The 21,078-nt window shown below is 38.8% G+C and overlaps 1 protein-coding gene across 1 annotated transcript in view; it reads left to right on the top strand.

Annotated features, from left to right (window-relative positions):
- Positions 1 to 358: 358 nt before the first annotated feature.
- LOC127583306 (eukaryotic translation initiation factor 4 gamma 3-like) overlaps positions 359 to 21,078 on the top strand; it is a 266,563-nt gene continuing 245,843 nt past the window's right edge. Inside the window, 2 exon segments of the mRNA XM_052039146.1 lie at positions 359 to 508; positions 619 to 686. Of these exon segments, the coding sequence (XP_051895106.1) occupies positions 625 to 686 (62 nt within the window). The 5' untranslated portion in view covers positions 359 to 508; positions 619 to 624.

The raw sequence follows: 21,078 nt of genomic DNA, 5'->3' as shown, positions 1-21,078 counted from the left end.
AGCCTTCATTTGCTTAATGTTACTATCATTTGGGACATTCTAAGCATGGAGAGAGCAAGTTCTTACTGATAATGAACGTGGGCTTGAAATTTATGCTACTCCTGTTATACATAATTAGTACACCTTGCATGTTAATAACCTTGAAATCTAATAAAATGAAAACAGGGATTGCCCAGATGTTGATTCACGGTGTCCTTATGCGGGGCAGTAAGTTTCCGGAAATAGTCGAAGATCGGGCGCCGAACCTTTCCGGGAGTTGCCGAAGAGCCGACGGCGAAGTTCTCCGGAAGTTACCGAGCAGTCGGCACCGAAGTTTTCCGGAAGTTGCCGACGGCTGCCGGGCGTCCGTCTTCTCGGACTGAGAGCGGCTTGGTTCGCCATGTTGGTTTGTGTGTAAAAAATCGCTTGCATCCGTCCTAAAGCTTGACTCTTTCACTCTAAGGACGAGCCCTGCTGCTAGTTCACACTCTGGGCCATCTACCAATGCTATTATTTTTGTGATTTGCAGGTAAACTCACGTGGGAAACGTCCTTCTGAGGGAGGACACCCTGAGGTACATCTCTCTGTCTCTCTATACAACAAAATCCGCCTGGTTTTTCTTTTTTTTGTCTTCTTCAGCCTGAAATGAGCTTACCACAGAAAGCCAAACCACAGCCTGTAATAAGAGGACTACAACAGCCTGCTTCGTATCCTTCACTTTTTGGGAAACATTCAATTTATCGCTATATAATCCAAAAAAAGTAACTTAACTGAGAGGATTTTTACCTTTTTTTTAAACTAATGTTGGTATTTTTGTTAGGGGCCGGGTAGCGTTGACACAATAGGCTTAGAACTAAAACCTTAAGGTCTGTTTGGTTTCTGGGCACTTGTTGCAAGTGTCGATGCATTCAAGGTTTTAGATATTTTTTGAGAAAGGGGTTTGTTGTTTAAATGGTTTGGAAAGGAATTGCTTTGTGTTTGGGATGGTTTAAAGGTTGTTGATTGAAGGGAAGGAGTGTGAGAAGGGGAAAAGAAGCTCTCAACGACGAACCGGGAGCAATCTTGTTTCGATTTTTCTTTCTTGAGCCCCCCCCCCCTCCCCCATCCACATAAAAATGTAGCTACACATCTAGAGACATTTTTTTTACAGTGTTTAAGATAAAAGTCACAGTCGCTTACATTTTTTTAAAAAAAATCAACTCTATAGAGGGGAGCCGGTGAAGGAAAGGGTGTCTGGTGAAGATTTTATATTTCTGGGTGGGCTTGTGAGAATTTTTCTCTTTTTTTTGCTGCGTTTAATATGTTTGTGTGTGGGGCTTGAAAACAAAATATTTCCTTGTGAAGAATTTTTGTTGGGAAATTGTTTTTTTTAAAAAAAGCTGTGGTGGGGTTAAGGATCGTGTGTGTATGACACGTCTTCAGAAAATGCCGGTTACAGGCACACCAACTCCACTGCAGTCAGCCTGCAGCTCCGATTTGCAGCTCTCCATTAAAACCTGCAGCCGTGTAGCTCACAGGTCTAATTTACATTTACAACGTGTTTTATATAGGTTTTTATATAACAAAAAGATGACAGATGGAGAATTATGGACACAATTACTTGTTCTATGCAGCGACATTCAGTGAGTTTACTGTATGGATCATATTTCATATTCAGGATTCCTCTCTCTGAATTTGGGTTCCGGTGTCTGACCATTTTCATTTTTGGGGAATATTTTACAATGTAAACGTGTGCCTTTCACACTACCGGACCGGCAACAAAGCCCCGATCAAAACAGAGAGATTGTTAAATTACTAGGGCTGAACCTCGGTTATTACGGTGTAATGATGACCTTAGTTTTATTTGTTTAGGTTTATGTTGTTTTAAAATTTATCTGATTTGTGGTTGTTTTGGTAATCTATTATTTGTAGAAGTCGATGGCTTTTATGACAGTTGTGTATATGTTTTGACAATCCTTCCTGGAGGGGGAGGGAAAACAATGTTGTTTTGTAAATTTTCTTAGTAAATTGTAGTGTGATTTGAAATAAAATAATGTATTTTAGTCCAATTGCATTTTAAATAATAAAAATAGGATTGTGAAAGAGTTTGATGCTCAGCCAAGTTATTGGCTATTAGGAAATGATTCAATGATATGCTGTGATATTGAATAAATTGTTGCACTAATAGGGATAATGAATGGAGATGATACTGTGCTTTGGATTTAAATGCTTGATTCTTGACAGGATGCACAGGAGTACAGTTTTTGTAGTATTGCGCTGTTTTGAATTAACTTTTTAATATTGTTATTGTATTTAATTTCTTAAGTGCTGGATATGTGCTCACATACAATACCTCATTTTTCATTTTGGATTGAATTACAACTGGTTGTTGGATACTTTAATGTCACATAATTTACCAGGTTCAACCTGATCAATTTGCATGGAGGATGATAGTTATTAAATTATATTCTACAAAAAGTTTTGTTAGACCTAGGTTAAGGCTGTGCTTTCTCTGCCACCTAACTGCTCACCCAGTCTCCACAGCAGAAACTGGGCATGCTCAGATCTCCAGCATTGGTTTCCTGTTAAATAGCATTTCACTGAACTGAATAAAGGACTTCAACTGCTGGATTGTATGTCACCTTTTAACAGTCATATGACACACAGTCACATGGCATGGAGGCATCTGCAGACTTCCTAGTAAATAATTTACTTGGTGCTGACCATATCCCACAGTTATAATTTCATCTGTTAAAATCTTATGAGAAAATAATTTGACCAAGTAGTTTTACAGTAATTTCAGTAAATATTTGGCTACACTTCTGCACGGTATTGAGGATATTGCATGACTTCTGCATTGAAATCTTGATTGCTGTTATACTTTGTATGATCAGTTCTGCAGTGTCAAGCATTCATTTGCTTAGCAGTGGAATTTTATCTGGATGCAGTTTAGCTGCACGGAAATATTTTGATATTGTTTTGCAACTGAAGATTAAATCCATTTTTATTTAGGATGAAGGTGAAACCAAGTGTTGTTATCCACCTTCAACGGTTTTGAAGGTTAGGACTAAGCTTGCAGTGAAAGTGAATGAAATTCTGTGAATGGCGGTGTTCCATGCTGGTGCACTGCTTAATCATGATGTCACAACGTGATTGCAAGTAAAATTTGATGAATATGTGGAAACGATGACATAGCTCTTTTACACCTGTTTGAGAGAGCAATGGATCTTGGTTTAATGTCTCATTCAAATGGTAGCCACTCCCGTAGAAGAAAGCTTGAGGCTGAAAACCATTGTTTTAAAAAAAAATTGTGTAGTTTTGTTCTTGCAGGACTTGATAGGGTGGAGGTGAAGTTGATATTTCCTCTTGCTGGGGTGTCTGGAACCAAAGGTCACAGTCTCAAAATAGAGATTGGCCATTCAGGACAAAAATGAAGAAATTTTTCACTTAGAGAGTGGTAAATCTTTGGAATTTTTTTACCCAAGAGGACTCTGGGGACTCAGTCACTGAGGATGTTCCAGACAGAAAGAAATAGATTTTCAGCTATGAGTGAATCAAGGAAAATGAGGTTTTGGTATTGGTTTATTATTGTGACTTGTACCGAGGTACAGTGAAAAGCTTGTCTCACAAGCCGATCGTACAGGTCAATTCATTACACATTGCAGTTACATTGAGTTAGTACAAAGTGCATTGATGTAGTACAAGTAAAAACAATAACAGTACAGAGTAACGTGTCACAGCTACAGAGAAAGTGCAGTGCAATAAGGTGCAAGGTCACAACAAGGCAGATCGTGAGGTCATAGTCCATCTCATTGTATGAGGGAACCGTTCAATAGTCTTATCACAGTGGGGTAGAAGCTGTCCTTAAGTCTGGTGGTACGTGCCCTCAGGCTCCTGTCTCTTCTACCCAATGGAAGAGGAGAGAAGAGAGAACGTCCCGGGTGGGTGGGGTCTTTGATTATGCTGGCTGCTTCACCAAGACAACGAGAGGTAAGGACAAGACTCCAAGGAGGGGAGGCTGGTGTCCGTGATGCGCTGGGCTGTGTCCACAACTCTCTGCAGTTTCCTGCGGTCCTGGGCAGAGCAGTTGACGTACCAAGCCGTGATACATCCAGATAGGATGCTTTCTATGGTGCATCGGTAAAAGTTGGTGAGAGTCAAAGGGGACAAACCAAATTTCTTTAGCTTCCTGAGGAAGTAGAGGCGCTGGTGAGCTTTCTTGGTCGTGGCATCTACGTGATTTGACCAGGACAGTCTGTTGGTGATGTTCGCTTCCAGGAACTTGAAGCTCTCAACCCTCTTGACCTCGGCACCCTTGATTGTAGACAAGTGCATGTACACCACCCCCTTTCCTGAAGTCAATGACCAGCTCTTTTGTTTTGTTGACATTGAGGGAAAGGTTGTTGTTATGACACCATTCCACTAAGCTCTCTATCTCCTTCCTGTACTCCGACTCATCGCTGCTTGAGATACAGCCTACAAAGGTGGTATCATCTGCAAACTTGTAGGTGGAGTTAGAGCAGAATCTGGCCACACAGTCGTGAGTGTATAGGGAGTAGAGTAGAGGGCTGAGGACGCAGCCTTGTGGGGCACCAGTGTTGAGAATAATCGTACCAGAGGCACTGTTGCCTATCCTCACTGATTGCGGTCTGTTTGTTAGAAAGTCAAGGATTCAGTTACAGAGGGAGATGTTGAGTCTTAGGTCTCGGAGTCTGCTGACAAGCTTGCTTGGAATTATTGTATTGAAGGCAGAGTTGTAGTCAATAAACAATAGTCTAACGTATGTGCCTTTACTGTCCCGATGCTCCAGAGCTGAGTGTAGGGCTAGGGAGATGGCATCCGCTGTAGACCTGTTTCGCCGATAGGCGAATTGCAGTGGGTCCAGGTTGTCTGGTAGGCTGGAGTTGATGCGTGCCATGACCAACCTCTCAAAGCACTTCATGATGGTGGATGTCAGAGCCACTGGTCGGTAGTCATTGAGGCATGTTACCTTGCTTTTCTTTGATACCGGGATGGAGGAAAATAGTTTTGAGGTTAAAAAGAATTTACTATAATCTTGTTCAATAATAGAGCTGAGTGGCCTACTATTATATAAACTTGCTTTTTTCCCCACAAGAAGATTGTCACTGAGACTTTCAAGTTGATGTGCATTGTTACTGAATATGTGAACTACTTAGCTTGCGTTTTTTAGTTTTACTTTTGTTTTGAACCACTTGTGATTATGAGTAAATGATCAGTGCAATGAAATCCAAACTTCCATTGGATAGGGACATGTGCAGTGAAAAGTTCACATACTTTTTTGCCCAGTTAATTAGCTCAACAGAAATTAAATACTGCATTTGTGACTGAAGAAAGCATATGGTGGTATAGCTGAATGTTTCTTTGATCAATAAGATGGCTGACATATGGAAAACAGATCTAAGAGAAATCAGGATGAGTGAGAATTTCCTTTTTTATAGTGCATTGTCATCTGAAATCGTGTTAGCAGATTCAATTAGTATGGACGATCTGGATCCTAATATTGGCACGTGAGGTTCTAGTCTTGTTTTATGTATATATTAAAGTTTGTTAATAACATTCAGTTTGTTTTAAGCTCCTTTTGGTTGATAGAAAGTGAAAGTCCAGTTTATTCTTGCATATGTTGCAAAAATGGATTAAGACATCTGAAAACCTGGGAAAATTGTGCTTCATATTTTAAATTTTATATCTATAATGACAATGGATGCAGCATGCCTGTGTGTTCCATTTTCATTGTGTTGTAGAAAAGTTAGGAAGCATTTGGAGACTATTTGACCCTTCATGTCAATTCTGATTGAAAAAGAGCACCTCAACCTGGTATTGCATTCCAGGACAATATATGTATCCCTGTGTGTCACAGGTATTAATGTACACAGGGGTACTTGTTAAATGTGATAAAGGTTTCTGTCTCTGCCACCTTTTCAGGCAGTGAGTTCCAGACTCCATAACCACACTCTGGGGAAAATTCTTTTTCCTCATCTCCCGTCAACTTCTCTACCAATAAATTTGAATCTCTGCACCCGCTTTGTGAAACCCTCACTAAGGGAAATAGGTCATTCATATTTATACTGTCTGGGGCTTTCAGGATTTTATATACCTCAATTAAGTTCCCATTCGACCTCTTCTTGTTCAAGGGTCCTTCCTCATAGCTAAAATTTTCCAGTCCTGACAACGTGGTCATAAATCTCTGCACATTTTTCTTTGCAGTTGCATCTTGTGGTGACAATAACTATATGCAGGACTCGAGCTATGATCCAACTACTATTGCATAGGGTTCAAGCATTCCCTTCTACACTTGAATTCTATGTCTCAGCTAATGCATTTGACCTCCTGTGGGACTCGGCACTGAGTTCAGAGTAGAGCTCAGTTGTCCTGGTCCCGCTGCTTTACACCAGCCACAGGCAGCAAATGTTATGCAGCCCATTCATTTGAATTGGGTGGTGGACCTGGTAAAATAAGTGTTTTGTTTTGTTCTTAGTTAATTTCTATCAGTTGTATGTGATTTCATTATTTATTATTATATTTTTAATTTTTAAACAGATCTACTTGAACTGTTTCTTGAAAATCCTCGATCACAGACATTTAGAAACAGATGAAAAGGCCTTAACAGCATCATTGGGGTGATCTGGGAGTGGACCTCAGGGTCAATGAAAATGTTCATAAATTACACACAACTTTCTGATCCGTGTATTGTGGAACAATAGGCATGAATTTGAGCAACACAAGGCTTCTAATGAATGGTGTAATTTTTAGCATAGCCCATTAATTAAGTCAGGTATTTAATTATGTAGAGTTGCTTTTTATGAGGGGAAAAATTCTTTTTGTGAGCAGTGGTATTGCGTGTCTTTGGCCTGAGTTAAATTATGTGTTTGAGGGCTAATCAGGAAGTAATGTAGCATCTTTGTACATATATTCAGATTGTATATGCACATACAAAATAATTTGCAGTACGACACAACTTCCAGCATATTGTCTTTGGTACTGTGTGGTAGCTTTGGAGACTGGTAGCATAACATAATTCTATAATGTTGTCTTCGAGAGGTTGGCAGCACTAATTCATTTAGCGTACTATAACCAGTTGTTCTGCTTCAGGTCATGCCAAGAGATGAAGTTGCATGGCATGATGGATCTCTGTTGAAATTACTTGTACGTTTTAAATCAGTTTCTTCTCCCTCTGTCCAAAATCTACACCAAAAGTGGCATTCTTTTGCTGACTTTTTAACTTTCATTTTTCTTGTTTTATGAGAGTTCCATCTCCTAGCATGTTTAGGAAATTGATGCACTGCTGTATGCCTTGTGTTATGGACACCATTTTCTTGCAGCAACACTTTTAAACAGATAACTGGCCATCTATTAGATCATGTTTTCTGGGTCATGCTGTGTATAAGTTGGCAACTAAGGCTAGAGTGAAATGTATAATAAGAGGAATAAAACTAGAGGTTATAAGATAAAGGCTTTGTGTGAATGCTCAATCCATTTGGGGGGAAAAGAAAGATAAATTGAGGGAGTAAGTAGAAATATCTGAGAGCCATTACAGAGAAATGGCTTAAGGATGACATGTATTGGGAGCTGAATATTGAAGGGTTTGTGACATTTTGGAAGAACAGGAAGCTAGGAAAAGGTGAAGGGGTGCTCTGTTAATGATAGTCTTAAGTCATTCCTCACTTTTGCATTAAGTTAAGAAAGATAGGATGTTGAATCACTCTGGCTGGAGATGAGAAATAATAAAGCCAAGAAGTCACTTGTGAATGTGGTTATACAAGGCCCCCCAACAATGACCACATGGTAAGATGGAGTGGAAAGGAAAAAAGTAATTGGAGCTTGTAAGAAGTAGCCTGTCAGACAGCGGTAGTCAATGGGGGATTTTAATCCACATAGACTGAAAGATCAGGTGGGCAAGGTAGCCTAGATGAAGGGGTTCATAGATGTTTTCAGGATGGTTGCACAGAAAAAGCATGCCCTGGAGCTAACCAGAGGGCAGGCTATACTAGAACTGGCATAATGCAACCAGATGGGGATTAATTAATTATGAAGGTATATAGTGATCATAACATGACTGAGTTTTACATTCTGTTTGAAGGAGGGAAAAATAGAAATAAGATTTAGTATTTTACACGTAAATAAGGATAATTATGAGGGCAGAGCCAGCTGAAGTGAACTGGCAAATTAGGTTGGGATATCTGTTAATCAAGATGCAGTGTCAGACATTTAAGGGGATTTTTAAGAATATACAGAACAAGTAAGAAAAATTCCAAGGGGAGGACACTCCATCTGTGGTTATCTAAAAGCAAGTTAAAGATGGTATCAAACTTAAAAGCATATTCTTGGGTCCTGATGAACTTCATTGAAAGAAGTGGCTTGTGATACAGTTGATGTAAATCAGAAAAAAAACTACAGATGCTGGAAATCTGAAATTAAAAACAAAATGCTGGACAAACACAGCAGGTCAGGGAGCATCTGTAGGAAGAGAAATAGTTAACATTTCAGGTCCGGGCCCTTTCATTGGAACGAGATAGTTGATGTGTTGGTATTAATTTTTCAAAATTCCCTAGATTAAAGGCAGGTTCCATTAGGTTGGAAAATAGTGGATGTAATTTGTTTATTCAATAAAAAAAGGAGACAAAGACAAACACTGCAGGTCAGTTACCATAACTTATGTCATAGGGAAAATATTGGAAACTCTTATTAAAGACATTGTAGCAGACACCCTCCAAGGCATAGGGATGCCAACATTAATAACACAGGGCCTTGACAAGACCACACCTGCAGCACTGGGGAGAGTGTTGTTTGACCAGCCTGTCAAACCCTGTGAGGATTTCGTAATGAGCTTTATTTTCAGTCTTCTAAATGCCAGAAAATAATAAGGCAAAGTGAACATGATTTTGTGAAAAGAAAATCATGTTTGATCAATTTATTGGGGTTCATTGAAAAAGATAATGTCCTCTGGATAAAGAGGAACTGTTAAATGAACAAACTTAGATACCCAGGTTGTATCGGTTCCTGTGACGTTTTGAAGGCTATTGTGGGAAATAAAGGTTTATGGTATAGGAAGTAATATATTGGTGCAGGTAGAAGTTTGGCTGGCTAACAGGAAACTCAGCAGGCATAGATCGGAATTGCTCTTGCTGTCAAGATGTAGCAACTGGTGTGTTACATCGATCAATGTTGGTACCTCAACTTTACGTAAATGACTTGAAAGAATTGATGTGTTGATGCTAAATATGCTGATGACACAAAGTTGGATAGTAAGTCATGAAGAAGACATGAAGCTATATGAAGGATATAGATGGGTTAAGTGAGTGTGCAGAGGTCTAGCAAATGCAATGTAATCGAGGAGGGGAAGGGCAGAATTGTCAATTTTAGCAGGAAAAATGGAAAAAGGAAAAAAGCATATCTGAGATTGCTGAGCTCTGAAGTGCAGAGGGAACTACATAAGAAATAGGCCCTTTGAGCCAGCTCCACCATTCATCAAGATCATGTCTGATTTTCTATCTTGGTACCATTTTCCTGCAATATTATCCCATGATTCCCTTCGTATCCAGAAATCTATTGATGTAAGCTTTAAGTGAACTCAATGACTGAGCCTGCACAACACTCAAGGGCAGAGAATTCCAAAGGTTCCTCAACCCCTGCATGAAGAACCTTCTCTTTATCTTAGTCGTAAATGGCTTAGCCCTTATTCTGAGACTACAACGTTTGGTTCTAAACTCCTCCTCTAGCGGAATCCTCGCATCCAGGCTGTCAAGCTTTGTAGGACTTTGGTAAGTTTCAGTGAGATCTTCTTTCATTTTTTCCTCAAATGATGTTTTCCATGCGTCATGAATCTTTGGAACTTTCTTCCTCAGGAAGTTATGTGAGAAGAGTCTGAATATTTTTAAGGTAGAGATACTGGCCATCCCCTGGTTACAAATGCCTTACCTAGGACATCCATAGATGCAAATGAGCTCCCATAATATTAAATTCAAAAATCTGACATGCGTACATGTGTTTGTTCCTCCAAATGGCAAACCTGTTTCCTCTCTCCACTATTAGTATTGTTCTTACTAGTCTTGTGTGTTTTTGATGCCATTTATCACAATACTGCGGAGGTGTGGTTACCATATTGAGTGATTTTTTTTGTGTATTTTCTGACTTGTGGACAAAATCACCTGAAGGACTTCTGTGAAAGTTGAACCTGTTTGTTATGCAGAGATGGTCTGTAGATAGATTCTTGATAAACTGGATTGGGGGGAAATTGCTGTCAATGGGCAGGAATGTGAAATTGAGATTACAGTCAGAACAGTCATGATGTTATTTCAATCTCAGAGCAAGCTGGAGGAGCTGAGTGGCATAGTCCTGCTTCTAATTTGTATATTGTACATTAGGCTGTATTTGATAATGTTTCAATAATGTATTATTCCTTGGTGGCATCTGAGAATGTGACTAATACATAAATTGATTTTTTTTCCATGAAAATTTGACCATCTTTCCAAAAGAACTTGCATTCATTGGAAAAACAATGCTCACTGGCCACTTTAACCAGAAAGTTCATTTATTTGTTTACACGAAGTTTGAGAAATGTTTGTAAACTGAAGCAATTATCAAAGGCTCAGTTAAAAGCCATGTTTTATGCCTGGAATTCAGAAATTTTTTAAAGTTGTATTTGTAGCATTTTGAATTTTCTTCTTTTGAAAAAGGGCTAATTGCTGTGTTGATAAATATTTTGATTAGATTTTAAAAGAGCAAATGTAGTTCAGCAGTGCTGCACAAAAGTTACTTAAACTAAAAATTCTGTATTTGCATTGGAAGTAGCATGAAAGGATGTTTTGGATTACATGAATATGAAGTAACATATGAAATTTTGACTTGTTAGCACATTGAAAAACTTATGTTTTTCTTCATTGAGCTAAACCATTGGTTGTCCTTAATCAGTTCCTTGGGCCAGAGAGGCTATATTGAAATTACCATTCATTTGATAAAATTTGAAGGTTTAATTCTATGTGCATGGTTAAATCAATTCCAGTTTCAAGAAAACTGAGTCAATTAGAGGATTTCTTCTCTCCCATCTTTGCATCACTCATAAATAAGTTTGGTCATCTTGTCCTCAGAAGCAACAATCAATTATCTGGCTTATTTGACCTTTGTTTACTTGAGGCCCAAGCCATAATTTTGGTGTTTTAAGTGGTTCATTTTTTTAAAATGCATATTTCACGTATGCTTAAACCTGTGACTGATTTCCTTGATTGGTACCAATGGTCAATCACAATTTTCCAGAAAGAACCAAAAACAACTAATTGAGCAAGTAAGAAGGGGACTAAATGAAGCTCAAGTACTTTTCAGAAGCCCAAGTGTTACCAAGTCATTCTGTGAATCTTTTCATTTTACCATTTATTCAACAAAGCACAGGAAGTTGTTATTGTACTGTTCCTGTCCTTTTGTCACCTATTTGAAGCAAAAGTCTTGGTCTAGAAAACTGGACACGACCAGGCAAAGTTTATGTGCAGGGGATAAAACTGAGTGTTGAGAAAGCGTTGCTTTGATACCAAGTAGTTGCCACAAGTAAAATAGTTTTGGATGAATTACTGAATTTCTTAATAGTTATAGCTCCTAATACAACTGCATTGGAGAGTGCTGTAGCAGTACACTGAATCTTTGATTGTTGTAAGTATTTCTGCTTGTTTTCTAACTCTTCCACAGAGGCGAGAAGGGTTGAAGGCATGGAGAGATTGGAAAGCAAGGATGGGAATTTTAAAATCAAGCATTGCTCACTTAGGCACACCAACCAGTGCAGGTTAGCGAGCACAGAGTTGGGTGAACAAGCCTTTTGGATAAACTTAGTTTGTGAAGGAGAGTGCAATAAAGTCGTCAAGAAGTACCAAGAATGGATGAGTGTATTAGCGGCAAATGAGTTGCCAGTTGTGGACTCCAAGTAAACAGCCTCAAGATAATTGCCGAAGAGTCATTGTAAGGAAAAGGACAGTGGTGGAGACTGAAGATAGTGGCTTCAGTTTAATATTTAATTGGAGGAAGTTTTGACAAGCAGATGTATTTGGTAATGTATAATAAGTATGTTTTTAATTTTATCTTTCAAGTGAAAACAACCGAGTATTTGGAAGCTGTACAATAGCTTTTGTCAGTATTGTTCTTCTTTGGCTACCATTTTTAAGGATGGATCATTGGTACTGTCCATGAAAGTCACTCTAATTATATTATGTAGTTCCATTTTAACAATATAAATAGGAATGTTGGTTAAGGAAGCTGCACAGTTTCAGCCATGGGATCTGAGCATAATGGTAAGTCTTGGGTATGTAATGTTTAGTATGTGATCATTTTTTTTAATAACTGTAGACTTTATGTTAGCAATGTTTCAGAATTAGCTTTAATTTTATTTATAGGATCTGAGGAAGATTATTTAGCCCTTCAAGCCATTGTGCAGCCTTTGTTAGACTATCTATCTATCTTGATTCTGTCTTTCAATGCCCTAACATTATCAATCTGTATTAAATTTTCAGTAGATCCCTAGGCTCAACAGCTTTTGTTTTAGGAGTGGGGAATGAGTGAAAGTTTTGGATTTCCATCTCTTTACATGAAGAAATACTTAATGAAATCATTCCCGGATAGACAAGCTCTAATTTTAATGTTATAATCACTTGATCTAGATTTCCGCAACCAGAGAAAATCTGTTTTGTCCACTCTACGTACTACTTTGAAATCCTTAAATACTCAATTATGTTGCCCCATCATTTTATATTCCAGGAATATAATCCTGATCTTTACAGCCTCTCATCATAATTTGCTGAAAATTATGATCCTGCTGAATCCTGTACTGCACTACCTCCAAAGCTGAGATACCTTTCCTGAAAGCAGTACTTCAGATGAGTCTAACTAAATCTGCATGGCAGCAGCATTTTCTCTTATCTCTTTGTATTTTCACCCTCTTAAAATAGCAATACTCTATTGATTTTAAAAATAAGTACCTGTTTACTAACTTTTAATAGTTTCCATACTTGGACATTTTAATCTCTCTGGTCATCACTTGGGTCCAAGGTGAATGACCTTGCACTTGCCATTTAGCATGCCACCTACCAAAGAGCAGCCCGTTTAATTTATTGCAGTCCCTTTTTAATTTTCTGCCCTGTGTACATTACTTACTGTGCCACCCATCTTAGCATGACTAGTTAATGTCTCTCTATGCCTCCATCCAGTCATTTATAAATATTGTGAAAATCTCAGGTCTTGAAGTAAATTGTGGGGATATGCCACTTGTCACATTATGCCAATTTGAGGACAAGCCCAATATTCTTCAAATGCTCCTAACGTCCTTGCTGTAGTCCAATGCATGTCTGCTTTTTCAACGACATACACCTTTTTGGGAAACTGAATATTTACCCAGAAATCTCTGAACTAGCCTTAGTCAGGGATGGTTAAAGGCAAGAGGAATTGGACTGAAGGCATGAAGATTATAGACCAAACCAAAGTAGTAGTTAGCAGAGTAACTGGAGGGAAAGGAGGGAGAGCTGATTAGTTCCATATGCAAGATGAAAGTTCCTTCCAATTCTCTTGAGTGGAGCAGTGTCAAAACTTTTTGGAAGTTTTAACCAAATGCTATGTCTGGACACTTTTATCTGCCATGTTAGTTGCTGCCCACCCCTACCCCACCAAAAGAATTAATTGAGTTTATTAGGAATCATGTGTCTTTTGGAAATTGATCAGCTTGCATTTGTTCAAGTGATTACCCATGGAGCTGAAAAACATATGTTGAAGAACTTAGCTTCTTCCATGCCTTAATTTGACTTAATTTAAAGTGGGCAGTCAGTGACTGAGGTGGCTTCTGTGTCATCTGTATTTCTGCACACGTCACAGTTAAGTTGCTGAGAGATTATTTTGAGCTTGACAATGTTGTGTTGTACTCTTCAATCCATACTCGTGTTTGAAGCACATGAGCTATGCTTGTTCTTGTTAGCAAAATTAGTAATTGAATTGTAAACTGACTATATGCTGCTACAAATATTGGGTTACAGATTTATCTGCTGATTTAATTTAATTGTATATTTCAGTATTGTAAACTTGGTCTAGTAGTTTAAGTATAAAGACTATAGTCTAATAGTAGATTTTTTTTGCTCATTGCAAAAATCAGTAGTGCATAGTGAAAGATGAATGCTCTATCTGACTTGTATTACAGCAGTAAAGATGGATTATTAAACTGGAGGCATGTTGATGTTAAATTTAACATTCCCCCTTGTGTGCTCATAAAAATGAACTACCAACTAGGAGAAAAGTTGGTGACTTGTCAGATTGGAATAATGAAGATGTTAATTTGTATTGGAATTCCTTTAGAACCAACATGTTCGAATTGCGTCAGAGATACTGATGAGTATGTGCCCTTGGTATCCCTGGCTCCCTACTTGGGTGTGACTAATCATGTGAAGTTTCATTGTTGGATTCTTTAGTCTGAATTATGCAAAGGTTTTGATGCCTGACCAGTTCTTTGTTTTGCATGTTACCAGCTCTTGTGAATTTTTTGTATCTCTATCAATTCCCACCTTTCAATTTCTTGGGTTGTTCCTCAGAGTTGGAGATAACTTGCTTCCACTCCATTTCTCTAGATTCAGAGTTGGAGTCCACTGAGATCCACAGACTCTGTCACAGGTGTGCAATGTGGTATAAACTAAATGCGGCAAAACTCAGCCAGAGAAGCGTCTGGGGAGAAACCAGTTAATGTTTTGGGTTAGTGACCCTTCCTTAAAACTATGAGGTACTTGATGGGGCAGGTGGAGGGGTTCTTTGGTGGGCCATAGTATGCTCCTTGTGCTGTTTGAGTTTGGCCTCTACATGTTATTGTCATTGAGTGTCTGGTACTCAGTAACTCCTGGATGCATCTCCTCCAATCTGAGTGCTTGTGGACCAAGGATTCCCATCAGTTGGAAAGTGTGTTTAAAAATGTTTAGGGAAACTTAAGAATGTTCTTGAAGCAGTTTCTGGGCCCTGTAGATCTCTTGCCATGATGGAATTGATTGCAGCCTGCTTGTTTAGGGAGTCTGATATCAGACATGCAGATGAGGTGACTGGTCCACCTGTCCTTATTCAGTTGAGCGTGATCAGAACCTTGATGCTGGGGATGTTGGCCTGGGCGAGAATGCTGATATTAATTTGGCTATATGAACAATGGATTTTAGGATTTTTGCAGAGAATGTGTTGGTCATATTTCTTCAGGGTATAGTGGTGTTTCCTGTAGATTTGTCCAAGTCTCCAAAATAAACAAGACAATGGGGATCATTGCTGCTCAGAAGACCACGAGGTTAATTTCTGGTTTGAGGACATGGTCTTAAAGCACACTTTTCCTCAGTGAACTGAAGGCTGTCCTGGTGGACTGGAATTGGTGGTGTATTTTGTCAGCAATGTATTGTGGCAATGAAGATTGAGAAGAGGGTTGGTGAGACGATATAGCCTTAAGCTTAGTCTGTATTGGGATTGGGACTCTGGACCTGTTGATGAAGATGATAACTTGTATTTCATAGTGTAACAGAAGTAAAATAGAAACAGCCTTTTGAGAACAGTTGAATTTGAGAAGGATTCTTTCAGGTTGATGGAGTTGAAAGAGGGGAATAAAGTTGGAAAGACCTTGTACAGTGGTTGATGGTGATCCCTAAATTCATGAATTGCTTGAACGCTGAAGTTTATGCCCATTGCACCTCTTAATGGATGTGATATTTGCCTCTGGAAGTAGCTCTATGGCAAGATGGAAGGGGCAGTTGAAGATTTTTGTGATGACTTTCCATGTGGCAGACAGCAGCGGGTAGATGTCTCTGTAATTACAGTTGGACATCTCGGTTCTTGAAACTAGTTATAATGGTAGTGCCTCAAATACCCAGGTGTGCCCCCCTCAGATAAGGGGCACGAGTTTGTGAATTCCCATTTGAAGTGCTTTTGTGTCATGTTTTAGCACTCAAGCAGGGATTTTGTTTGCTCCAGAGGGCCTATTTTTCTGCAGTTGGATGGCCTTTTGCCAAGCTGGAGTAGCATTAAGATTGCAGCAGTTGGTGTGCTGTAGCATGGAATCAAGGAGACATGTCAAAGATTGATCTCCTCAACCAAGTGCTTTTTCCAGTGGGCACTGGCAGCCTTTCTGTCCTTGACAAGCTCTCCTTTGCTCTTGGCTTTCAGCAGGTAAGAACCTTTGGTGTTTGGACCAATGCTATTCTCGACAATGCTAAAGAATCCATGCACGTCATGGGTATCAGTGGTGTCAGGTGTCTTGCTCTCGTTCCATTGACCATCTGTTCCTTAGGTGCAAAGTTTTTTTTTGAATTTTGACCTTCAGATGCCTATAGACCTGTTTTTATTTTCTTCCCCTTGAGACATGATGAGCTTTTAAAATGTACAAAGTTCTTACTGAGCTGGACAAGGTAAATCCAGAGTTGACCTTTCCTTTGGCTGTGGTGTCTAGATCCAGTTATCACAAGTTTCAAAATTAGGGTTCTGGCAATCAAATATGAGAAGAAATTTCACCTACAGCATAGTGAATCTTTGGAATCTCTATCCAAAATGGCCATGGTGGCTTAATCATGAGTTTTTAAGACTGAGATTGATGGATTTTTGAATGTTAAGGGAATCAAAGGATAGGAGGTTTGTGCAGAACAGTGAGGTAAAGGATCATTTATGATCTCATTGGAAAGTGATACAGTCTGGAGATGTTGAATGGCCTACTTCTGTATCTTGTGTTCTTGTGATGGTGTTTCCAGTCCAAGCATGCATGGTATTTATGATTAAACCCCTGGTTGTCCTCATCTAATAGAGAAACCAAGAATCTCTTCACGGGCAGTATAAGTAGTGGAGCTGAGGACAAAGCTGACACCATAGATACTTTGCAGCTCCTGTCGTGTGAGGTTTGTCAGTGTGGCACTGAATGAGGTTTTTTTTTGCAGAATCTTTAAGACCTTTGATTTTCCAGTGGCTGTTGCTGCTTAGGAACTAAATTAAAGGAGGTGAAAACTAGATTAGACAGTGACTGCAGTCATTGGCATCTGTCATGATGTGAGTGATGCAGACATTCCTGTGGATGCCTGTTTGGATGATTATGGAATCTAGCAGATACCATTGCTTGGATTGAGGGAGTTGCTTTGAGGTGTTTAACTACAAAGTGTTAATTATAAAATATTGGCTGTCCTTTTGATGTTTGTTTAGGAATATATTTTGATATAGGAACAGGAATTGGGGGTTTAGCTCTTTGAGCCTGTTCCATAATTGGTGAAATTATGGTTGATCTCTGAACTAACTCCTTATTCCAGCATTTCCCCATATCCATTAATATCTTTAATTTACAAAAAATATTAAAATTGGATTGAAATTAACAGTTCACTTGACTTCAATTGTTGTTTGCAGCACAGAATTCCAATGTAGAAATGTTCTGAAACTCTTGCCTGAATTATTATTCTATGGTCCCTAGTCTAACACTTCTTAATGAAGGGAAATTGTTTCTTATCGACTCTCCTGATCAATACTCCTTAATATTTGTCATATTATCTCCTTATCTTCTAAATTCAGTGAAACACTATCCTTGTATGTATAATTTCTCTTGGTAATTTTGCCTTTGGAGTTCCAGTAAATGTACTTCTTCCAAGGTGTGTTGTCCATTATTGCCCACAATTCTTTCTGTGTGGCCCTACAGGGCTTTGTACAGATATTGGATAACTTCTATGATGCTGTACTCCAGTGCTGTAGATATTAAAGTCAATGTTTCATTAGCCTTTTTGATTTTTCTTTGTAACTTGCTTTTGTGGTCCATGAACTTAAACCCTTAACTCTCTTTGCATCCCCAATGCTTATAGCTTTACACCATTTAGAATGTACTCTGTTCTATCCACTTTGGGTTCATGGCTTGCCTCAAATTTGCTTACATTGACATCCATTGTCCCATGCACTGAATCCAATGCTGTATTCCTCCAGAGTTGCCCATCTTTGTGTAATTGACAAGCTAGAATATCCAGCTTTCTCATTATCTAAATTGTTACTTACTGTGGATAGTTGAGGCCCCAATACAGATCACATTTTACCATTATCAATACCTCCTTTGTCTCCTGTTACTCAGCTAATTTCCAAGCCTAGTCAATAATTTGCTTTTAATTGTATAAACTTCAACTATAACTAATAGTCTGTCATGGACTTTATCAACTGCCTTTGGAAATCCTTAGAACATGGAACAGTACAACACAGGGACAGGGCCTTTGACATCTTGGTTGATGCAGACGTGGTGGGCCAATCTAACTAATCCCATCTGCATGTATCTTCCTGACATGTCATCCATCAACATTAAAAGTTCAGTCAACATTGTCATGGATGTTATAAAAATATTAGCATTCTGATCAGCTGAAAACTTTCAATGTGTTTAGTTGCTCTGCCCTTAATTATAGCCTCTAGCATTTTACCAACAACAAATGTTGGCCTAACTGTTCTATTAGTACCTGGGTACTCCCTCACCTTCCTTGAAGAGCTGAGTGACATACAGTTTTCCATTCTGAAAGATTGCTTCCTGAATAGAGAAAACTTTGTAAAAATGGTTACGGCAGCGACCAAATTCCTAGTTACTGTCTGTAAAAGTCATCGGATCCTGGGAAGTTTTCATTCTTCACTACCATTTTCAGTGCTCATGGTTGGGACTTGAAGGGAGTGGTAATCCTGTCTTTTCTCTAAGGCAGTAAAGCTTGTGTTATCTACAGAAACTGCATGTTGATTTTGAAATTTTTCACCAGTGCCACCTCTGGAAGATGATTGCTATAAAGTGGGAGGATTGCTCCATAAATACTCGTATCCTTTCTGATGTTAACATCAATGGTATATACTGATAGAATAAGAAAAACCAAACCAAAATGATAACGGACAAAGAAAGAGTGAGTTACCTAAAAGGGAGAATTCAGTTTGAGTCCAGAAGTTTGCAATGTGCTAAGCCAGAAGGTGAGTTGTTCCTCAAGCTTGTGTGGGCCTTGCTATGGTAGTACAGAAACTGTAAAAGCAGAGAAGGGTCAAAGGGTGGGAAGGTGATCTGGCATATGGAGGGCGACCTTATTCATTTGAATGGAGTCACTGAACTGCATTGAAAAGCTGAGACCAATTTAGTATACTCATGTTTGTTCACTTGTTGAAATTGATTTCAAGTGTACATTGAGCTTTTGTCAAACCTTTATTTTGCATTGTTTTATTATTTACAACCAATGTAGAATGTAGTGCAGCATGAAGAGTAGAACCTTCATTTTAAAGGTTGAGATTGTCAAAAGTGTACATCTACTAATATATAGCACAGGTTCTCCCCAGGTTACGGCAGGGTTGCGTTCCTGTGAACTGTTTGTAATCCAGATAGTTTGCAAATTGGAAGTGGGGCCACAGAGTTCCCATGTGGCAGAAGATGCCTGTAACCCCACAGCACGTGGCGAATCTATTCCACTGATCTCAAGGCTTATTCATACGTTTGGGGTCTACATAAGTCAGATGATTGTAACCTGGAGAGGATCTGTAATGGTTAAATGTATTTTAGCAGAATTATTGTCTGAAGTTGTTGAAATCGTTGTTGCGTGGAATTTCATTGAAACTGTGTTCAAGACAAATGTCAGAGAGGCATGGTGTAGAAAATTAAAGGAATTAGAATTGTGTTCTTAGACTTGAAGCTATTCCATAAAGTGGGAAACCAGCATATTTGATCTTAAAGTATTTGAAAAGTAGCTTGTTGTTCAACACAACTGATTCACTGTCTGGATATCTGTAGAGATGTATATAATTTTATTTCCCTACTCCTACATCTATTCCTCCTACATCACCATTAACATTTCTTATTGATTTTTCTCTTTAAATTTCTCTGAACTATACATTGTTTCCTTGTTTAAAGAGCATAAACAGAACTGATAAATGTAGATGAAGGATCCTATCGAGCAGAGCACAAGAAAAGTCAAGGTAATTAAGTCAATTAACCTGTCCCACTGGTGTAACAATAACCTGCTTTGGGATTAGTTTTCCAAAGACAATAAATGCAGTGGCCTAGAAGAAGAAATGAAGATGAGGAGATTGTCAGAGGTTGCTTTGTTGCAAATGGTGAAAGTTGACCAAGGACAGAATTTAAAGAGGAGTTTGAAGATGATGTTTCAGGCAAGAAGGGATAGAAAGTTGTAGGAAAGTTGGGAGGACTGTCGGGAATACACTGAGAAGTTGTAAGGATGCATCAGTTTTGGTTTAAAAAAGGTTTGGCTTCTGTCACAGTTGGGATGTCTTTTGTTTCATTGGTATTATGGGTGACAAGTGTCTTCCTCAAGTGGCAAAAATTTTGTTCGCGAGGGAGTAAATGCAACGGTGATAAAAGAGCTGTGGATGGTATAAAGAACTGTCAGCAGGATTAGGGCTTTATGCATTATCTGTAGACATGTATGTGACTCCTGGCAGTTTATAACTACATTCTACTAGCTTCATAGTGACTTGTCATGTTGTCTGGACATCAAATGTAACTTGTCCACAACAAGCTTAAAAAGATTAGATGAGATGAGTCTTCAGTCTTTTTAAACACCATTAATTAGGGCATTTAAAAAAAACTGTATAAGGCCTGGTTGAGGTTCAGCCCTAACACTATACTGATTATGATTCATAGTATTAATTGGCAGTGGAAGAACCTGATGATTTACAGCTTCATGCTTATTTATTCGAGATATTACATTGTCTTTTGCATGGGCTTGATTGGTATTTCAACACTTGGGTCTCATTTGGGTGTGATAAGTATAATATAAGAATTTGGCTGGACGGTTCTTCAGTTCTCTCGTTTACCATTCCCCCAGCTCACTTTGAACTAAACCTCCATTGGTGTTAATAGGTTCAGGTGTATAGAAACATTAAACGATCTCAATTGATTTGCCATGTTGAACTCCAAAAAGCTGTAAAATGTACAAAGTTCACAAGACAAGGGAGCAGAAGCAGGCCATTCGGCCCATCGAGTCTGCTCCAAGGAAAGGGAAATAGAAATGAGAAATGGGGAATGGGGGAAGAAGAAAAAAAACTATTCTAATCCCAATTACCGGCCTTATCCCCATATCCCTTGATATCCTGACTATTTAGATATCTATCTATCTCCTCCTTGAACGCCCCCACTGA

This window comes from Pristis pectinata, chromosome 26, assembly GCF_009764475.1.
Source record: "Pristis pectinata isolate sPriPec2 chromosome 26, sPriPec2.1.pri, whole genome shotgun sequence".
In the NCBI taxonomy this organism is placed as follows: domain Eukaryota; kingdom Metazoa; phylum Chordata; class Chondrichthyes; order Rhinopristiformes; family Pristidae; genus Pristis; species Pristis pectinata.
This window is presented reverse-complemented; position numbering and strand designations above follow the sequence as displayed.